This window comes from Anabrus simplex, chromosome 2 (assembly GCF_040414725.1).
Source record: "Anabrus simplex isolate iqAnaSimp1 chromosome 2, ASM4041472v1, whole genome shotgun sequence".
In the NCBI taxonomy this organism is placed as follows: domain Eukaryota; kingdom Metazoa; phylum Arthropoda; class Insecta; order Orthoptera; family Tettigoniidae; genus Anabrus; species Anabrus simplex.
Window position 1 is genome coordinate 1042850478 of NC_090266.1, and position 20778 is coordinate 1042871255.

A 20778-nucleotide genomic window follows, 5' to 3' on the forward strand; every position below is an offset into this window, starting at 1 on the left:
CAACAGCATTCGCCGAGGTCAAATGACAAGCATTTAAGTTTCATGAAGACCAACATTCATCCTGTCAATTATCAAATTGACGAAATCTTTGAATCTTTATAGACTCTTATCCTCAAGGGATAGAGAACTTTACCAGATCTCATTGAAAAGAAAATCTTCAAATTTAACTCTTAAGATTGATTTTCACGTCTTTCTAAAATTGAAGACATGCTACTCGTTTTAAATATTTTAGAACAACTCATTCTTCCGCAATTTTAATGTATCTTTCCTCTTAAGCACATGTTATTAAGGCATGTCCCCAAAGATTCTGTATTTTATGATATTCTAGTAGAGTAAGTTTTAAGTTTGTGAAAAATGGTCTAATAGTTCTAAAGTCATTTACGAACATAACCATTCTTCGAGATTCAGATTTGGCTGATGATGCTCTGTACGGGAGCGAAACACGTCCCACAACTTTTTAACTAATGAAGATATTTTAAATGTGACAACATAATATATTGAACAGGTGGATCATAAAAAACTGTTATTGTAAATCAACTGGAAACTTAGCCACAAAATGCATCACAGAAGAAACTGAAGCCTCTGATGCAGATGTAATTCGTGCAACTGTTTCATTCTTCAGCATTTCATTCTTGAATGAAAACTTGTGGACAATGTAGTCGCATACAGCAGTGAAGTACTTTCGAACTGATGAGAAAAATTCCTCTTCCTCATCACGCCTCAGATATTCTACGAATAGGGAAGTGGAACTACCAATGACCATGTCACAATCATTCTTCTGGTTTCCCCTGCTGTGGTAATAGGCTTCCAAAAGGAGGAAGGTTGTACAAATTTCAATATCAAATTCCTTAATGTGTACAGCAGCAGACCTCGCAGTAAATGGATGTGAGGCACACCTGACTGCAAAATTACATTTGGTTTATTAATGTAGGTATAACATTTGATAAAAACAGACAAAGCATTATTTAAATTTGATGATGAACATAAAAATATTTTCTTCAGAAGACAGGCTGCACTTAATGAAGAAATCCTGTTTAGTAGGGTTGGGCGGACCGGAACATTCAGTTGTTCCGCATCATTAGAAGTTTGAGGCGGAGTGTTTCGGTACAGTGTGCCGGCACAGGGGACACGGGACTAACTGCGTAGAAGAGAGAACTTCGAGCGGCAACATGACATGCTCCGCGTCAGCTGGAATGTGCCAGTACCAAACGTGCTGTGTCAAGGCCGCACTAGATAAGACTAGTTGGCCTTGGCTGTGTGCAGTGGGTGCACAGGACACAGGACAGTAACTGCGCAGCAGAGAGAACTTCGAGAGGCAACATTACATGTACCGCGCCAGCGGGAATTTGCCTGTACCGAACGTGCTGTGAGGTGTGTGCCTGTGTGTAGTTATGGCCATGTCCAGCATAAAGGTGCACGGAACATGAACGAACAGTCCGAACACTCAAATTCGCACCCAATAATCACGTTTATAGGCTGCTTTTAGGTTAAGATTTTTCCGGTCAATATGAAATACACATAACACGGTTACAATGGCAGTACAGGTGTTTAAAAAGTAACTAATTCAAGAATATTTTCATCAGTTGAATGTATCGGCCTGTATTGTGAGTAATTAGGACCAGGACAAAACTTCACGGCACGTGAGAAAGCAGTCGGAACTCTGAATGAAATACGGACCCAAAAAATCATGTCTACATTTTCTTTTTAGGATAAGAATGTTTTCATTCATTCGGAAATACACCTGTCACAATTACACTCTCAGTGCATGTGTTTACAAATGTCACAATGTTATTTTCACCAATTAAAAGTATACTCTATTCACCTACACAATATACAAGCAGAACACGAAAATAATAATTAACCCATACAAGCGAAACACGAAGATAAAAATTAAACACAATATACAAAGATTAAAAATAAAACTATACACTCAGAACACGAAAATAAAAACTGTGGGATGTTTAAGTTTGGAATGTCTTGTCATTGTGCCGGTTGAAGATCCCTCTGCAGACAAAATAGAAGAACATAAATTGCATTTCACTCTGTCCAGTTTTCTTCTAGTAAAGAAGTCCTGAATAGGACTCCGATGCAACATCATACAAAGTTTACAGTTTTTTGTACGGTTTAATTACATTCGTCTTGTCATGCTCTTTGCATTTTGAATTCCTTCCCTCTCAACTTACATTTACCTTCTTTAATATCTCAAAAATTTCCCTCAACACTTTCTCGGGGTTTGATGTTAAAAATTAATGTGGACTTTCAGGAAACTTAAGCCCACAAAAAATATAGGTCATCGCTTTGGAATTAAAGATATAACTGGATGAGAAAATGTTTACACTCCAGCACAGGGCGGCACACAGCCGGTATCGACAGTCAGCTAGTAGACGAAGGGCAGTGCATAATGGCGCTTCTGACGGGCCAACGAGTCGGTGTCTCAGTCTCGCTTGATAATGTTTCGGAACAATTGACACTGTGTTCCGGAACAGAAATGTGCACCGGCACAGTGTGCCGAAACAGGGACATAGTGCCCAACCCTACTGTTTAGTTGTTTTGGGTGAAGAACAACATGGGACTGGTGATTCATTGGTTCTTTTCCTTGAAGGGGCAGCACCCTCTACTGACGTTTGGAATGTGGTAAGTTTCGAGACTTCCAAGCTGACCTGTCTTACCAGACTTCACTTCATAATTGAGCAGACTGGACAAAGGCTGCCACAGTTCCAACAACATGGATAAACATTTGCCCACAGAAAGCCAACGGGTGCACGTATCCTTTAAAATTTTCCTTGTCTCAACATCGTACAGTTTCTGACATTTTTTCAGTTTATCTTTCCTCTTAGTACTTCTTTGCAGAAAATACACAGTTCAAAAAAATTAGGGGAACATGTTTTTCAACATATGCCACGCTCCACAAAACATTACCTCACACCCAGGTATATTACCAACTAAACCTTTATTCTTTACCGTTGAAGTATATAAAAGAACATTGACAGATTCACGTTTGTTTTCAGAATACAAACTGAAATATTCAAATAGGGGTGACAACAAAGTGAAAACAGTCCTCCAGGGTGGATTTTTACCACAGTTGGAGACCTTCAGTATGGTATATGTCCACCATGAGTATTTATCACAGCTTGGCACCTACGTGGCATGCTGCGTATAATTCGATGGAGGTCACGTTGCAGTATCAGGTCCCATTCTTCAATGAGAGCTTGTTCGAGGTCTTGAAGAGTGTGGTGGAACAGGACACCCACGAACACTTCTGTAAAGCCTATTCCACACATGCTTGATGGGATTAAGGTCGCAACTCACTACTGGCCATTCCATCCCTTGAATGTCCAGTTTTCGCAAGACAGCTCTGGGGATGCGCGCTACATGAGCCCTGGTATTGTCGTGCACGAGTACGAATTCAGGGCCAACACTGTATGCAGCAACCAACACACGCTGTAGCAGTTTCTGCTCGATGTACCCCACGGTGGTAAAATTACCACGGACGACGACAAGATCCGTATGGCCATCAATACTGATGCCACCGCACACCATCACAGAACCTTGCCCGAATCGGTCGCCTTTCTGGACAACATTTGGCACGTACTACTCACCACGGCATCTCCATACATATTGACGTCCATCACGCTGCTTCAGGGGAAATCTGGACTCGTCTGAACAATACAGGTATCCATCGGCGAAGTTGCCAGTTGATGTGGGTGCGGCCAAACAGAAGGCTAGCTGCGCGATGTTGCTGCGTTAAACGGGGCACTCTAACAGGACGTCTGGGTCATAAGTGCACTTCTCTTAATCTGTTCCTCTTACTGTCTAGTCAGACACTGTGGCTCCAGTGACCCTCCTGAGGTCTTGTTGCAGTTCTCTGGCAGTTGCTGAACGATGCCGCAACACACAGATGGTCAGATATCTGTCATCCTGCAGGGTTGTCATGCGTCCAGAAAATTGTCCAACCCTCCTTGTGAACTGGCCTGTCTCACTGTAGCGATTCCACAAGCGCTGAATAACTGACGGAGAGACATTGAGATCCACAGTAACATGACGAAAAATTCCATCCTTCCTGTATCAAAGCGACTGCCTTTACGACTTGAACTTCGTTAAGATGTCTCATGGGATGTGCTGGTTTACGTACAACGTGCTCATATGACCACAGTAGCCTGTATACCTTTAAACGGCACACGGATGCACAGCTATTCACTTTGTTTTGAAGGGTCACCTGACATTTTAATGCATGGCTACGCCTACAGATGGAGTATAACTTCGATTTGATATACCCTGAGTAGCTAAGGTCTCAAAGGTTTGCTGTACGATGACTGGAACCCCATCTACCAAATTAACGTTCACATACCAGACGTTACAAAACATGTTCCCCTAATTTTTTTTAACTGTGTAGTGTGTGTCCACCAAATAATCTTCAATCCAGAATGGAAAGCATGACGCTCCCTTTTCTGCAGCCAAATTTAACAAATGGCAGGGACAACCAACAAGAAAGATATCAAGCATATAATGTTTCAGCACACGAGCAACTCCATTCATCATTCCAACCATTACCAGTGCATTATCACAAAACAGTCCGGCTATATGGCTAAATCGTTAGCGTGCTGGTCTCTGGTCACAGGGGTCCCGGGTTTGATTCCTGGCAGGGTCAGAAATATTAACCATAATTGGTTAATTTCGCTGGCACGGTGGCTGGGTGTATGTGTCGTCTTCATCATCATTTCATCCTCATCACGACGCGCAGGTCGCCTACAGGCGTCAACTCAGAAGACCTGCATCTGGCAAGCTGAACTTGTCCTCGGACACTCCCGGCACTAAAAAACATATGCCATTTAATTTCCTCACAACATAACAGTTATTAAGTCGAATATTGCACTCTTTTAGGGTGTTGAGAAGAAGGGCACTTACGTCCATACCAGTTGAGTCCCCTTTCAAGTTAAGGACAGATAATAAGCAGCTTCCAATTTTTTGTATCTTTTGATTATATACGGTAACAACTATGGGATACACGTTACTATTTCCTTTGTTACTTCCATCACTTGAAACAGAAAATGGCCATTTCTTCAAAGTTTCTACAATTTCTTCTTTCACGTTCTTTGCCATTTCCCCAATAATTGCAGCAGATTTGTTTTGCACAGCCGTTTTTCTTTGCAATATCACTGTCCAGGAACATTTTTCTGAAATGGTGACTTGCATGATCTGTACAATTCAGTGGCAAATTACGCTCCAAAATTAATGATATAAACAAGCACTCAGCATTTATCACCCCAATCACCTTCACATTTAACAGCAAAATTTCATTTTTTATTACTGTCTATACACTTGACGTTTTCTCGGTGTTTCTTTGTTTCCACGTGTTTTGAAACATCATTTTTTCCACTATGTGATACAGAAATATCACATCAACAAACAATACAAAATACAGAAGATGCACCTTTCCCGGAATCAATAATGCACGGAAACTGTTCTGTTTCGAGAAAACAGAATTTTATTTCTTGGCCAAAGTGACCAATCAAACACTAAGAAAAGAACACTACAATATGACAAATTTGCATTATAATCTATAAACAGCCACTTAACATGAAAACAAATCACCTTCAGGGATTCAGGAAACCAAGTAACATTTAACCTACTATAAAAACTTCAATAAATACTGGATATGCTTCACTGAAACACACACACACGTATCAAAGCAAACAGAAGAGAACAACGCTGAACACAAATACATAAAAGAACACTCAACAGAAACATACGTTCCAGTGTTGCCAACCTGCATTAGCCAAAAGTTGCCAAATTCTAAATTAAAAGTTGCTAAATCGAATTAACCACATAATCCAGTTGCACTTTATTTGTATGATAATCGTTTAACAAATTAAATTCACGTACCTTATTAGAAAAGTAATTCTTAATTTTCCAGCTTCTCCACAACAGACAAAGAAGGTTGCATATACTTGCTGATATAGGCATACACCAATTTTACGCCTAACTTTTCTGAAAGTTCATACCAATAACATGTTTTCCGTAAAACCCTTAGTGCATTCCTGCAATGCAGAATCACTGAAACAGTTGAACACTTATGCCGATTCTTTACGATTTTTTAAAATTTGCTTTACCTCGCACCGACACAAATAGGTCTTACGGTGACAATGGAGTAGGAAAGGGCTGGGAGTCTGAAGGAATTAACCACAGACTTAAGGTAGAGCCCCAACATTTGTCTGGTGTGAAAATGGGAAACCCCAGAAAATCATCTTCAGGGCTGCAGCCAGTGGAGTTCAAAACCACTATCTCCCGAATGCAGGCTAACATCAGCGTGTCCCGAACAGCACACCATCAATTCACTTGGTCCGACTCCTTAGCTTTGAACATGTGACTGCTCCCCCCATATTCACACATTCAATAACACTTCTAATAACAATTAGGAACACTGCCACAACTTCAAACAATACAGCAGTACTATGGTACATATTATAACACTTATTGTCTCAAAATCCAACTGTTGCTATAAAGCTACAAGGCTAAAAAATAAAATCTCTATTCCCTCAGTAGCCTATGTGAGTGAAATGATTGATCTTAATAAGCCATCCAAAAATAGTATGAACTCATGCTCCACATGTGGAATCAGTCATGCACTTAGATGCCATTACTTAGCAAATGCATAGATTAATATATTTCATCACATGCCCGCACAATTATGCAAAGTGCAATGCTACTTATCAAGTCATGAATTAAAATTTGCCAGAATAGTCTCCAAATGCCTCCTAAAATTTCTACAAAAGTCACTAGTTGCTATCTTTGAAATTCTGTCAATACATTACTAAAAACACTCCAAATCTAGTGACTAATCTCTAGAATGGACTACACTAATGTGAATGAACATGAACATAGCACGCGAGGGAGAGAGAGAGATTGGCAATCGATATACGTGCACATTCGCACACATTTCTCGTAATAAACGTCCATATTTCATTTACAAGACTGTGTCGTGTGGCGAGCACGACGAATCCTCTTGGCTTGGTTTTCTAGTTGCAGGTTATAAACTTCATTTTCCTTGTCCGTATTGAAGATCTACTTGTGATATAATTCCTTTAGTTTTGCTAATTGCCACCTTTTCAATACAATAAAAATATATTACAAACATATTTATTATGATGTTTATATGGTACATGTTTCGCTCCTTTTCGTGAGCATCATCAGCCAAACTCCAGCAATGGTACTCCAGCAACGAGATCAAGTCTATCGACCATAATGACAATTATCAACTGCAGAAAATATTCAATACTCTTATGAAGTTTTAATGACAATTATACAAGTTAAGCAACACAACTAGCCAGATCTCAAAAGTTTTTTATTTTATTCTTATTTTTAAACAATTTTAAAAGATGTTCACCAGATGAGTTTCGCAATAAAATGTTAGACTGAAGAAGATTTTAGACAAAAAGTGTTAGCTTAAGACATAGTTTTATTGTTGGTGTGACTTAAAATGTTATAAGATTATCAATTAGTTTTATAGGAGTAATCTTGAACCAAAAATATTGTTTTATGATCTTATATAATCTTAGATTAATGATAGTTTGGCTGATGATGCTCACGAAAAGGAGCGAAACATGTACCATATAAACATCATAATAAATATGTAAGTTTGTAATATATTTTTATTGTATTGAAAAGGTGGCAATTAGCAAAACTAAAGGAATTGGTTTTCTAGACCGGGCCCGCCATCTCAGGGACAGACGGCTCCACAATTGTAATCATGTAGGCCGAGTGGACCTCGAACCAGCCCTCAGACCCAGATAAAAATTCTTAACCTGGCCAGGAATCGAACCCGGGGCCTCCAGATAAGGGGCAGGCACGCTACCCCTACACACAGGGCTGGCATAGTCTGAAGCAGCTCACTAGAAAATTGAATTCAGCTAAAAAAAAAAAATCAGCAAAGGATAACATGTTGGCAAACATAATTGGGAGCCACATGAATTTTAGGGAGCAATGGAAGAACATGTATACAGTAGAACCTCGATGCATCATTCCCGGGACTGTTGTTTAACCCATATCCATCGTTCAATTTATTCGGTCCCAAAAATGTTCCATATAAACCAATGTTAAATTTCCCCGCATCTATCGTTTTTTGAACTATCGCTTTATCGCATCAATCATCAAAAAATTTGTCCTCTACCACAATTTCCCCGCATGGATCGATCGCACTAAGAAAAATATATGCCAATTTCTTTTTTAATTTAAGGAGAGAGCTGAATACTGTAGCATGTATTACCGGCAACCTGTTAAGCAAGAATGTACGAGCAATTACAAGTTGCTGGTCTTGAGCAAGGATCTCGTACGCTGTAGTATTATGTGCAGGTTACTCACCACAAGTCTCCGGGTGCCAACGCTTCTCCTCGACCCACTAAGCGGCCCCTAGAACTATTCTTATTTACAAGAAATAAAACTGAGGCACTGTAGAACTCAAATTTGCAACCATCTTCTGTGTTGCTATTGGTTGGGTAGGGCTGACAGATTCGTTGAAAAAGAGAAAATCGCGTAGTTTAAAATAGTCACGGCTTGCACCAGGTACGTTTTAATTAGTCACAGAGTTATTAATTGCATCATACCTTATAATGTGTGTGGGATGCTAGAGGCCTGTTGACCACTTTGTTGCCCCCTGCCCAGTTGTCTTGTTACAAGCCGGACCTAACCAAGCCAGACCAATAATCTTTTCACTAGCCTAGTCTTGAAACTAATTCCTAAGTTGGCAGCATCATTTAGCCCGCTGTGAAATCGTGCAAGGCGCGCCACGTTGAATTTCTAACCTCTGTGACATCGACCCAGCCGCGCCTCGTCGGATCTCTAACCTATCGTTTGCGAAGGGTCTGCGGAATCTTTACAAAATACAGGTTATCGCCATAATATTCATGTATATCATTAATTTGCAATATGAGAACTGACCTTGAAGGTTTTCCAATTACTACGAGATGTAAGGAAAAGTGAAACGACATGGCGTAAAAGTCAAGTTTTTTATTTTCATCGCGTATGTCATGACTAATATTTTGTACTGTTAAGTATAGTATGAGCATGTCCAGCTCCACGGCTAAATGGTTAGCACGTGTTGGCCTCCAGTTCGAGGTTACGATCGGCTCGGGGATTTTAACTTTTGTTGGTTAATTCCGACAGTTCGGGGGCTGGGTGTTTGTGCCGACTTGCCCATTAGGGTTCACCTTAGGTAGAGCCGCATTTTCATAAGGGCATAGACCGCCTATCATGCGACAACTCGAAAGATCTCCACCTGGCTTCGGAGGCCACATGCCATCATTACCATATTATTATTATTATTATTATTATTATTATTATTTACATGACGAAAAATGCCCAAATACAGTACCCATATTTTATTAATTTCCTTTCCCTCTATTTTATATGTCGCCCGCATGTATCATTTTCCCCACATCCACTGTCATTTTCCCCCTCCACCTTGAAAAACGATGCATCAAGGTTTTACTGCAGATACTTTAAGGCAGAAACAGGTTCCTGGAAGGACATTCTTGGGATCATTAACGAACAAGGGGAGTATATATGCGAGGACTAACAGAAGGCAGAAGTATTCAGTCAGCAATATGTAACTGTAGTTTGATAATGTCCTGAGAGACAATTAATAATGGTAAAATACTGAAATTTACCTATGATAATAAACACATTTATAAAAAGACACAAAAGTTGAAAGCTAGAAAGACTGCAGTGGTTGATAACCCCAGTGTACAAGGGAAAGGGTGACAAAGCGGAAAATTACAGGCCAGTCAGCTTGACGTGTAGTTTGTAAGCTCTGGGAATGCATTATTTCTGATTATATTAGACATGTTTCAGTAATTAGTAACTGGTTAGATGATGATGATTCTTCTTTAAAGGGACCTAATAGCTAGGTCATTGGCCCCTAATGGTAAGAGGTGAATGAAACAAAAATTAAAACTTCGAAATTTATCCACTGACTAGAACCTAAAACAAATGATTAAAAAATTATAGTGAAACAGAAACAATTTTATTTATCGGGTAGGGGATTTTATCTTTCGTTGGTTAATTCGACAGTTCGGGGGCTGGGTGTGTGCGCTGACTTCACAAAGCCTGAATTAATGGGATGATGCATTATTATCTCAAGGGGTCCAAAATCCAGGTCGCCAGGCCCCCATAACGGTACTAATCACTGGGTGGTAGAACCATAGTGTTCCTCCCATAGCGTTACTCATCACAGGTAATGTAGACTCATGGTGTTGCCCTAATGGTGGTGCTAATCACTGGAAATGTATACCTATCCTATGTCTCGCATAATGGCATCACTCACAGGTAACACAAACCCCGTGGTGCTCCGCACATAAGGGTACTACTCACAAGCAACGCAGACCCATGGTGCTCCGCACATAGTGGAACTAATCATAGGTGCCGGTATTCCTGTGGTGTCCCCCCCACTAAGTGGAACTTTCTTTTTTTTTTTTTGCTTCACGTCACACCGACACAGATAGGTCTTATGGTGACTATGGGATAGGAAAAGCTTAGGAATGGGAAGGAAGCGGCCGTGGCCTTAAGGTACAGCCCAAGCATTTGCCTGGCATGAAAATGGGAAACCATGGAAAACCATCTTCAGGGCTGCCGACAGTAGGGTTCAAGCCCACTATATCCCGGATGTGAGCTCACAGCTGCGTGCCCCTAACCGCACAGCTAACTTGCCTGGCCTAAGTGGAACTAATCACGGGCAACATATACTCATGGTGTTGCTCATATAGTGTACTAATCATAGGCACTGTAGACCCAGGATATATGACACATAATAGTAAAAATCACAAGTAATACAAAACCATGGTATTCGTCACACAATGGGACTACTCAGGTAACGCACACCCATGGTTTTTGCACACAGTAGTATTTACCACAGGCGACACCCAAACCAGTGGTTTTTCTCACATAGTGGTACTAATTACAGGCAACGTACACCCATGGTGTTTTTCGTAAAGTGATAGTACTCATAGGTAGCGCAAATCCATTCTGAACCAAGGGAACGACACATGGACATTAGTTCGCGCATCCCAATGCCCGCTCCCCCGCTTCAGTGGAGTACACACGAACTTAGACCCTACGAACTACAGAACCGTGGTGTTCCTCACGTAAAGGCACTACTCATTGGTGACGTAGATCCATGGTGTCCCTCACATGGTGGTACTCGCTGCAAGTAATGTCGACCCATGGTGTTCCTCATGTAATGGTACTATGCCCAAGTAGTTTCATGGTTCTAACGTCATCCCTTGATCACCCCTTTTAGTCGCCTCTTACAACAGGCAGGGGATACCACGGGTGTATTCTTCGTCTGCATCCCCCACTCACAGAGGGTTGTATGTTTGGTCTGCGGGAGCTATTTTATTTTGCTCAAGTTCGCCGGCAAGCCGGTTAGGACCCCCATATCTACCACCTGGGATGTGCCACGTGGGAGTATCACCTCTCCCCCTGCCTTGCCAGCGTAGTAGATTCGTGGGAACTGGTTTGATAGAAGACAATTTGGGTTTAGGAAAGGTTATTGCACCGAAGCTCAACTTCTAGGATTCCAGCAAGATATCCCTTTCAGACCGTGTACGCACAATTGTGCGGGTTCGTATTTTAGTTATCCCTGACCGTATTTGATGTTTTTTCGGCGCTAGCCCGGACTGCAGTGATTGTGCAGGACACGTGGCGTGTATTTCAATTGATTTTAGTATGCACTTGACCGCCAGGGCGAAGGAAGAAGAGTTTAAAAAGCACAGTTGATCGGCGAGATGGCAGGAAGCAGTAGTGCCGAAAGTAAGTATTTATTTACTGCGTTTATATTAATCTAGAAGCTTTACTGAATACCGGAATATATTCAATGAAGTGTGAACATTGGTTAGTGAACGTAAATTTTGAAGCTACACCATCGTACGTGATACGAGGTTTTGAATTTTGATACGCACAATTGTGTGGGTCCTGTTTTTTGGATGTTGGTTTTTATTTTGTAAAATAAATTATCAATATGTGTATTGAGGAGCATTTTAGTCAGTTTTTGACATACAAACAAAAATTTACACCTCCAGTTTCAGTGGTGTATGCTGGAATCAAGACGTGGGCTACCCTTGGAGTTAGGTTACCCCTTTTCGATGGTTGGTTTAGTGAACGTCAAACATTGCGGTTTTAGCTGAAGCCAATAGCCAACGGAGAAGCCTGCTGCATTGTCAAGGCTGTTTCACAAGCTACTGCCCTGGCCTCTGCCACTGCCAATACTCAACATCTGATCAGTGGAGATGGTAGCCCAAGGTTTAGCAAATTCAAGTCCGGCTTTGTGGCTAAATGGATAGAAAGCCAGCCTTTGGTCCCATGGCCCCCGTTTAATTCTCAGAATCAATTCCCCTCCCCCCCCCCCATCGTACTGTTAATTCCCCTGGCTTGGGGAAATGGTGTTTATGACGTCTTCCCCATTCATTTCATCCTCATTAGGTGATCACCACGCCTATATAGATTCCATGCATTATTATTATTATTATTATTATTATTATTATTATTATTATTATTATTATCCAGCAATGCCAGCGGTCTTACCCATCGTTCACTGGTTTATTGGCTTCTTCGAGAGGTCAGTGGTGGTTTGCGACCCACGATCAAGGGTTCGATTCCAACCAACAAAAGATAAAACTAAATCTGAAAGATTGTCTTTCATTTTAGCAGATCTACCTACACCTATAAAACGAAATTCATAACAGCAGCCCTGCAGTGTTTTCCTATAAGAATGCAAAGTAAACGGGAGTGAAATACCAGGACTCTTAGCTTTATAATTAAGTCAGAAGTATGAGGTGAAGAAGTACTGGAATGTTCTTAAAATCTAGAACACCTTGAAATACTAGAGATAGGAAGTTCATATTCACAGGACATGTGCATTAGTATGTTCTAAAGAAATGATTAGTGTTTGAAGCATGTCGGCCCACAAATCAAGGTCCATATCGATATCTCGGCGCACCACCACCGTCTGGTAAAATATGTCTGCGGCTCTCGTCACTATAAACCGAAGATAATGGATCAGTGTAACTTGAGCAGACTTGCAGGATGCCATGCAGACGTATGCGAGAACCGTACCGTCAAATGAGTGAGTTTGAAAGAGGGCGCATTATTGGCATGAGAAAACGTGATGCATCCATCCAGGAAATTGCTGCTAGTGTGGGACGAAATGTGTCAGCAGTGTAATGGGTGTGTACAGAATGGTTCACAGAAGGTCGTAGAACACGACGAGATGAGTCTAGTTGCGGCACCCAGACCACACCCCGGGAGGACCGACACCTCATCCGATGGCATTGCAGGACAGATTTGCGTCCTTCTTGGCTCTGGCGCAACAGCGGAACAGTGTAACACATCGAACACTATCAGGAGTGACAGTCCGGCGCCGTTTATTACGATCTGGGTTACTGGCGCGTCGTCCATTTCCCCGCCTACCTTTGACTAATGCGCATAAACATGATAGACTGCAATGGTGTATGGAACGACGTCACTGGGGACAGGAATGACAGCAGGTAGTGTTTTTGGACGTATCCAGGTTCTGTTTGTTTGAAAATAATGGCCGCATTTTGGTTCACTGCAGACGGGGAGAGGCATCACATTGACTGCATTCGCACGAGACATACAGCGTAAACTCAAGGCCTTGTGTTGAGGGTTGCTATTGGGTACAATCTCAAATCACTGCTAATGCGTGACCAGGGCAATGTTACCAGTTTGACCTACATAAATGACATCCTACGACCCGTAGCCGTACCCTTTCTGCACGACACCCCGGACGCAATATTTCAGCAGGACAATGCGCGACCACATGTTGCTGTACGAACACGTACCTTCTTGTTGTCACAGGATGTCAGGCTGTTGCCCTGCCCCGTCCGATCACCGGACTTGTCGCCAATTGAGAATGTGTGGAATATGGTCAAAGGACGGGCGCGGCGCTATGACCCAATGCCAACCACCAAAGACGAACTGTGGAATCAGGTGACACTGACAGGCAAGGAATTCCAAAGTCTAGAACCCGCCACAACAAAGGAATTGTTGTACATAGAGGATTGGTGAACAGGAATAGAAAGGGAGGAACCAGAGCAGGTATTACTGCTGTGAAAAAGAGGACAAATACTTAAGCTGGGATGAAATGTACAGTGGTCTGTCTTCAGAGAGCAGTCTGTATATCTGTATCAGTATGTGATACGTTCGTCATTTGTCAGGTTTCAGCCATGAATATGAACATGTTCAGGGAATATGAACTTCCTATCTCTAGTCTTTCAAAGTGTGTTGTTTTTTTATGAACATGAGTGGATATACTATGAGGAACGCACAGTTGTTAGCAGTGGCGATTGACGGAACGAAACCTAGCACACCTATCCCCCCGGTCCTCACACTTATCAGCCATTCAGAAGCGAATTGAGTCGAGGGGAGAGGGACGCAGAGCTTGGGCTGCAAGATCAGTCTCCGATGCCTTGCTCTCAGAAATAAATGAGACGTTTTCTCACATTGCTTTCAAAGTTTGGTAAATGGAACAATGTTTCAGATGCTTACATTATAATGTGCTTTAGATTTCCATCGTTCTCATTTGAGGTTTGGCTTCATCGATAGCCTTTGTAGCCCTCAGTATATGCCACTGAGTATTCTGTATGAGGAAAGTGAGCTCCCAGACGAAACTACCTTTACATGGGTTTGTTTTCAGACAAACTTTGCTTTACGGCAGTGAAAGCAGGATGGACTTAGGATATTCTTGTTCATAAGTTAGATTTTTTTTTTTTTTTTTTTTTTTTTTTGCAAGTTGCTTAACGTCGCACCGACACACTTAGGTCTTACGGCGATGGGACAGGAAAGGGCAAGAATCCACTATCTCCCGAATACTGGATACTGACTGCACTTAAGCGACTGCAGCTATCGAGCCCGGTAAATTAGAAGTAACAGACATGAAAGTAGCGAGAATGATCGCTGGTACAAACAAGTGGGAGCAATATCACGAGGGTACTCGGAATCGAGGAAATAACGGCAAAGTTAGTAATGAACTCGATGGATGAAGCTGTACGCATAAACCGACTTCGTTGGTGGGGTCATGTGAGGCGAATGGAGGAGAGGTTACCTAGGAGAAGAATGGACTTTATTATGAAGGGTAAGAGAAGTAGAAAGAGACCAAGACGACGATGGTTAGCCTCGGTTACGAGCGATTTAAAGAAAAGAGGTATAGAACTAAACCAGACCACAGAACTATCTACAAATAGAGGATTGTGGTGGAGGTTAGTAAATTCACAGAGGCTTGTCAACTGAACGCTACCGGGCGAGTTGGTCGTGCGCGTAGAGGTGCGCGGCTGTGAGCTTGCATCCGGGAGATCGTGGGTTCGAGCCCCACTGTCGGCAGCCCTGAAGATGGTTTTCTGTGGTTTCCCATTTTCACACCAGGCAAATGCTGGGGCTGTACCTTAATTAAGGCCACGGCCGCTTCCTTCCAACTCCTAGGCCTTTCCCATCCCATCGTCGCCATAAGACCTATCTGTGTCTGTGCGACGTAAAGCAACTAGCAAAAAACTGAAGGCTGAAAGGCATAACAGTCTATAATAATGATGTATGTATGTATGTATGTATGTATGTATGTATTGCTACACCCTGACTTCCTTTTATTAATAAAGATTACCTCCTTAATATCTCGAACATTTACCTCAACACTTTCTCAAGGTTTGACGATAAAAAAATAATTTGAAGTTCCAAGAAGCTTATAAGCCCACAAAAACTATTGAAATGATGTTTTCCACTGGGTGAAAAAATACATACACTTTCATACTTATGCTTTATTGCTTCTGAGTCTCAATATCGTACCCCAACTCCAACCAACTCAACCCTTTAAGAGAGTTTCTAGGGATATTGGTGACTTCAGGTTCTCTGGTATCAAATCTGAAGTTTCTAGATTGCCTGAAAATCCCTCAAGTTAGTTTGACTCGCATTTGCTTGGTTTCAACATGGACGCAAGCTCTGGGTTTTGCTGACTGACTAATTGTCAAAGGAGCCTCCCTCAGCCTTCCACCCTCTATAGTACAACTACACTAACTGCATACTACTGTATTTTCTTGACTACAACTCATACAGAGTTAGGGTTTGCGAACAAAGGAATGGGCCTACAGAACTGTTGACTGAAGCATGCTTCCGACTTACTCACTTGAAGTTATTGACTCCGTGGACTGAACCGCTGGCGATAATACTGTATATCATGTCGACACTGGTGTATGCTGGTATCAAGACATGGGCTACCACTAGACTTAGATTACCCCTTTTCGATAGTTGGTTTAGGGAACGTCAGGCCTTACGCGTTTTGAGCTGCAGCCAATAGCCAACGGAGAAGCCTGCTGTGTTGTCAAGGCTGCTTCACAAGCTACTGCCCTGGCTTCTGCCACTGTCAATACTCAACACCTGATCGATCGAGTTGGTAGCCTAAGGTTTAGCAAATTGAAGTCCAGCTTTGAGGCTAAATGGATAGAATGCTTGCCTTTGGCCCGACGGCCCCGGTTCGATTTTCAGAATCAACCCTCTCATACTGTTAATTCTCCTGGTTTGGGGGACTGGGTGTTTGACGTCTTCGCCATTCATTTTATCCTTATTAGGTCATCACCAAGCCTATACAAATGCCATGCACCACCATTATTATTATTATTATTATTATTATTAACGTCATCGTCATAATCGTTAAATAACAGTGTTGAATTTTACAGCGGTCGTACTCATCGTTCACTGGTTAACTATCTTCCTTGGAAAATCAGTAGTGGTGCCCGACCCCTTATCACGGGTTCAATTCCAACCAACAAAAGAGAACACTAAACCTGAAAGATTTCATGTCATTTAAGCAGATCTACCTATAAAAATAAAACTATATTACTCCTATAACAGCAGACCTGCAGTGTTTTCCTACAAGGATGTAGAAGTAAGGGGATGAGAAATACCAGCACTCCTTCATCTATATAATTAAGTCAGAAGGATGAGGTGAGGAAATATATGCGATGATGAACGCATGGTTGATAGTTAGCAGTGGCGATCTGACGGACCGAAGCCTTGCACACCTATGCTCCGCGGGTCCCCGCGCCTGTAGGCATACAGCAGCATGCCGCGTGAGGCGAGTCGAGGGGAGCGGGACCAGAGTCTGGGCTGCAATATCAGTCTCCGAAGCCTTGTTCTCAGAAATACGTGCGACGTCTTTTCTCATTGCTTTCAAAGTTTGCAAATGGAACAATGTGTCAGATGCTTACAATATAATGTGCTTTAGATATCCATCGCTCGCATTTGAGGTTTGGGCTTCACTGATAGCCTTGGTAGCCCTCAGTATACGCCACTGTCCAGTTTTCTTTCAGGTCTGAAAGGGATATAGCTGATATTTTAGATTCAGGAGTTCAAATGGATGGTATTGCTATTGACCTATCGAAGGCTTTTGAAAGGGTAGATCATGGGAGATTACTGACAAAAAATTAGGGCCACTGGACTGGACAAAAGAGTGGTTGAATGGGTGGCTACATTTCTAGAAAAAAGGACTCAGGGAATTAGAGTAGGTGAAGCATTATCTGATCATGCAATTATTAAAAAGGAGGGTCCACTTTCATTACAGCACAGCAGAACTAAGCCTTTCCTTGTTAAGTTTGCCCCTGTGACACTTTGCGCCCCTAAAATCCAGGGTTTTATCTAGAAGATAAAAAAAAAGAAAAAAAACAGCCCTGTTTCATCTGCATTAAAAATATCAAGACAATATTCTTTCAAAATTGCAGGAAGCTTAGTTTTCCATGTTTCAATAGTTTTGCACAGTGTAGTGTTAGTATCTAGGGCAGCAGCTTCGCCACGCACACGTCTATAAACCAGGTCGTGTTGATTCTTGAATCTGTCAATCCACCCATTAGATACTTTAAGAACATCAAGTCCCATCTTCTATGCAATAAGTGTTGCCTGAGCTCAAACCACAGTACCGTCTACCAGCACGTTTGAAGCTCGCACTTGCACAAACAAATTTAGAACAGCTTCTTTAATTCTGGAAACTGACCCCAGCGATTAAGTTTCCCTTGAGCACTTTTCTCTTCTACAAAAGCAGTTTCAAAACATTTACGTTTGTTAACAATTGTATTTAAAGTTGACTGAGGAATGTTTACCTTCTGCACTACTTCCAAACATTTCGTATTTCGAATGCGATCCCCTTTTTGAAGGATTTGTGTTTTTCGCCGTTTGTTATTCGCCTCGCTTTCCTCCTCTCCATTGCAAACATGTAAATAATGCCCAGATAAATATAGCCATGAACACTATATCACTATACAGCAAGCAATTGTCACCGAATGAATAGACGACACTACAGAGAGCACACTTGCTGCCAAACTGAGCTGAGCTCTGCTGCTACTGCACCAAATTTAGGGAATCACTTAACCTTGGCCGAACTGACAGAATCTGAACCGACTCCACTCGAATGAGGTGATTGACCGCTACAGGAAGATTCATACTGTTGGAGTGGACCAGAAGTCGAACTCTTAGTACTTCATGAGCAATACCGATGTCTGTATGATCCTAGAAGTGAAGACTACCTCAACAGAATTCAACGAGACGATACTTTAAACAGCAACTGAATGCCAATCCTTGTAATACTGTACAAGGCAAAGCGATGTGAAGGGAGACTACAGCCGTTCTCTCGGCTCGTTTCCGAATGCTACTAGAGAAAAACGAACATGTGAAGTCCTGAAACTAGTCTTGTCAATGCTCGAGGGCATGTTCCAATGTTTACAACATGAAATGCATGACGCCAGCTGTCTGTAGGGGTAATTAAGCATTCTCTCTTGCCCTAACACACATCGCATCACGAACATGCGAGCACGTCAGTGGCTGCATGTCCAACTGAACTGACAAATGCACAAGGGCTGGCCAAAATATTGAATGAAGAATGACAAAATTTGAACGTAGGAAGTGGGAGCGCAAAAACGCACTAAAGCAATATTTTACATAAAATTTATTACTTTGGGACTGGGACTTACAATTCGACGTGCTTAACGGGAAAAAGTGTTGTTGAGGAACGTGCTAACAGGATTCTACTGTATTTGCTTTATATCGCACCCGCACAGATAGGTCTTATGACGACAATGAGGCAGGAAAGAGCTAGGAGTGGAAATAAAGTGGTCCTGGCCTTAATTAAGGTACAGCCCCAGCATTTGCCTGATGTGAAAAGGGCAAACAATGGAAAACCATAGAAAAACATCATCTGGACTGCTGATATTGAAGTTCAAAAGCAGTATCTCCCGAATTCAAGCTCACAGCTATGTGCCCCTAACTGCACAGCCAACTCACTCGATAAAACCATCTTCAGCGCTGCCGACAGTCTGGTTCAAACCAGCTATCTCCTGAATGCAGGCTGAAAGCTGTGTGACAAACTACACAGCCAACTCGCTGTGTGTAAAGAATTTCACCCTTGAACCAAAGTTACTCTGTTTGTATATTGCAAATAGTTAAGCATCCTACGCACAAAAGAAAAATAATTACTCACCAGACTTGCATCATAATTTTGAAATAGAAGGGTGTTTATATCAGAAATAAAATTTCTGACAAATGTGTTAGGATTCTGTCCCATACACTTCAGAAGTTTCAGCCAAAGTTTTGGTGCAGATGCCACTGTAAAGATAAAAAACATCAGGAAGATTATTTTCATCTCAAATTTATGGCAACATGCCTGAATTTATACATACTTTTCTTATTTTTGTCCTTAACTTGCATTCCTGATATTCTGGAATGAAACAACGTGTTGCAGAAATCAAATAACTTCACATTTAGATATAATAAAACAAGCTTGTAAATATATCTGATGGGAACAAGAAAGGTCCACCTATTCAATACCATACAAAATGTTATAATTCATTTTATAACATTATTATTCTTAGGACAGGTTTCGATGCTGGTGTGCATAGTCTTCAGCCACAAAATTCGAAAAACATACAATGACAAGGTTAAAAAAAATGCATAAAAGTGTACACAAATCTTACAAATGAGGAATGACTTGATTAAAAACATGAGCCGTGAACATTAACTTATAACCTTAACCTAAAAATATAGCACAAATTATCTTAAAACTTTGTGTAAACGTCCTCTTGACAAGAGTTCTCTGAATCTAAAAACGTTGAATGACTTGTAACCAGATTAACAATGAGCTGAGGACAATAACTTATATATCACTATCTTAAAAGTCCAACACAATATTTCTTTTCTCATAAGAATATTTGAAAGTTTTCGTGATGAACATTCACCTAGTCTTGAAGTAAATGGTGCAAACATTTTACCATTGGTTGAAAAGGTCTGTCGTTAAAATAGCTTAACCAGTCTTAAGACGTAACAAATCATAGAACTAAAGACATTAAGGAACTTCAAACTCTGTTTTATGCAGTAAAATGCATGTCTTCTCTAACTTAAGAAATTGTGGCTGGCTTCGGTCTGCTAAGTATTCTATAACAAACTTTTACATGGAAATGAGGCGGATGCCAGGGTGCTAAACAATGTTCTCGGTTCAAAATGGGACCTGAAGCAGATAAAGAAAAAGAGGGGGATGTTAAGAAAGGTTCTTGAAAAAAGATAAGGTCCCGTCCTAAGAAATAACGTGAATATGAGACTCACCTCTGGCAGCATGTGTGATGTGTGTAATCAGACGTTAGAGAAGACACTGAGAGCCGAAAGACACTGTGACCAATGTACCTGAGTTTGAGGGGAAGGGGGAGAAGTAGGGGGAGATAGCAGGATAGTTAGGGAAAGTGGGTG

At 41.5% G+C, this 20778-nt stretch overlaps 1 protein-coding gene across 1 annotated transcript in view; it reads right to left on the bottom strand.

Moving 5' to 3' along the window:
* The window catches only part of LOC136864677 (stalled ribosome sensor GCN1), a 599881-nt gene that overhangs the window by 440726 nt on the left and 138377 nt on the right, over positions 1-20778 (bottom strand). The window contains exon 12 of the mRNA XM_067141987.2: positions 19520-19644. Coding sequence (XP_066998088.2) covers positions 19520-19644 — 125 coding nt within the window. The remainder of the gene's footprint in view (positions 1-19519; positions 19645-20778) is intronic.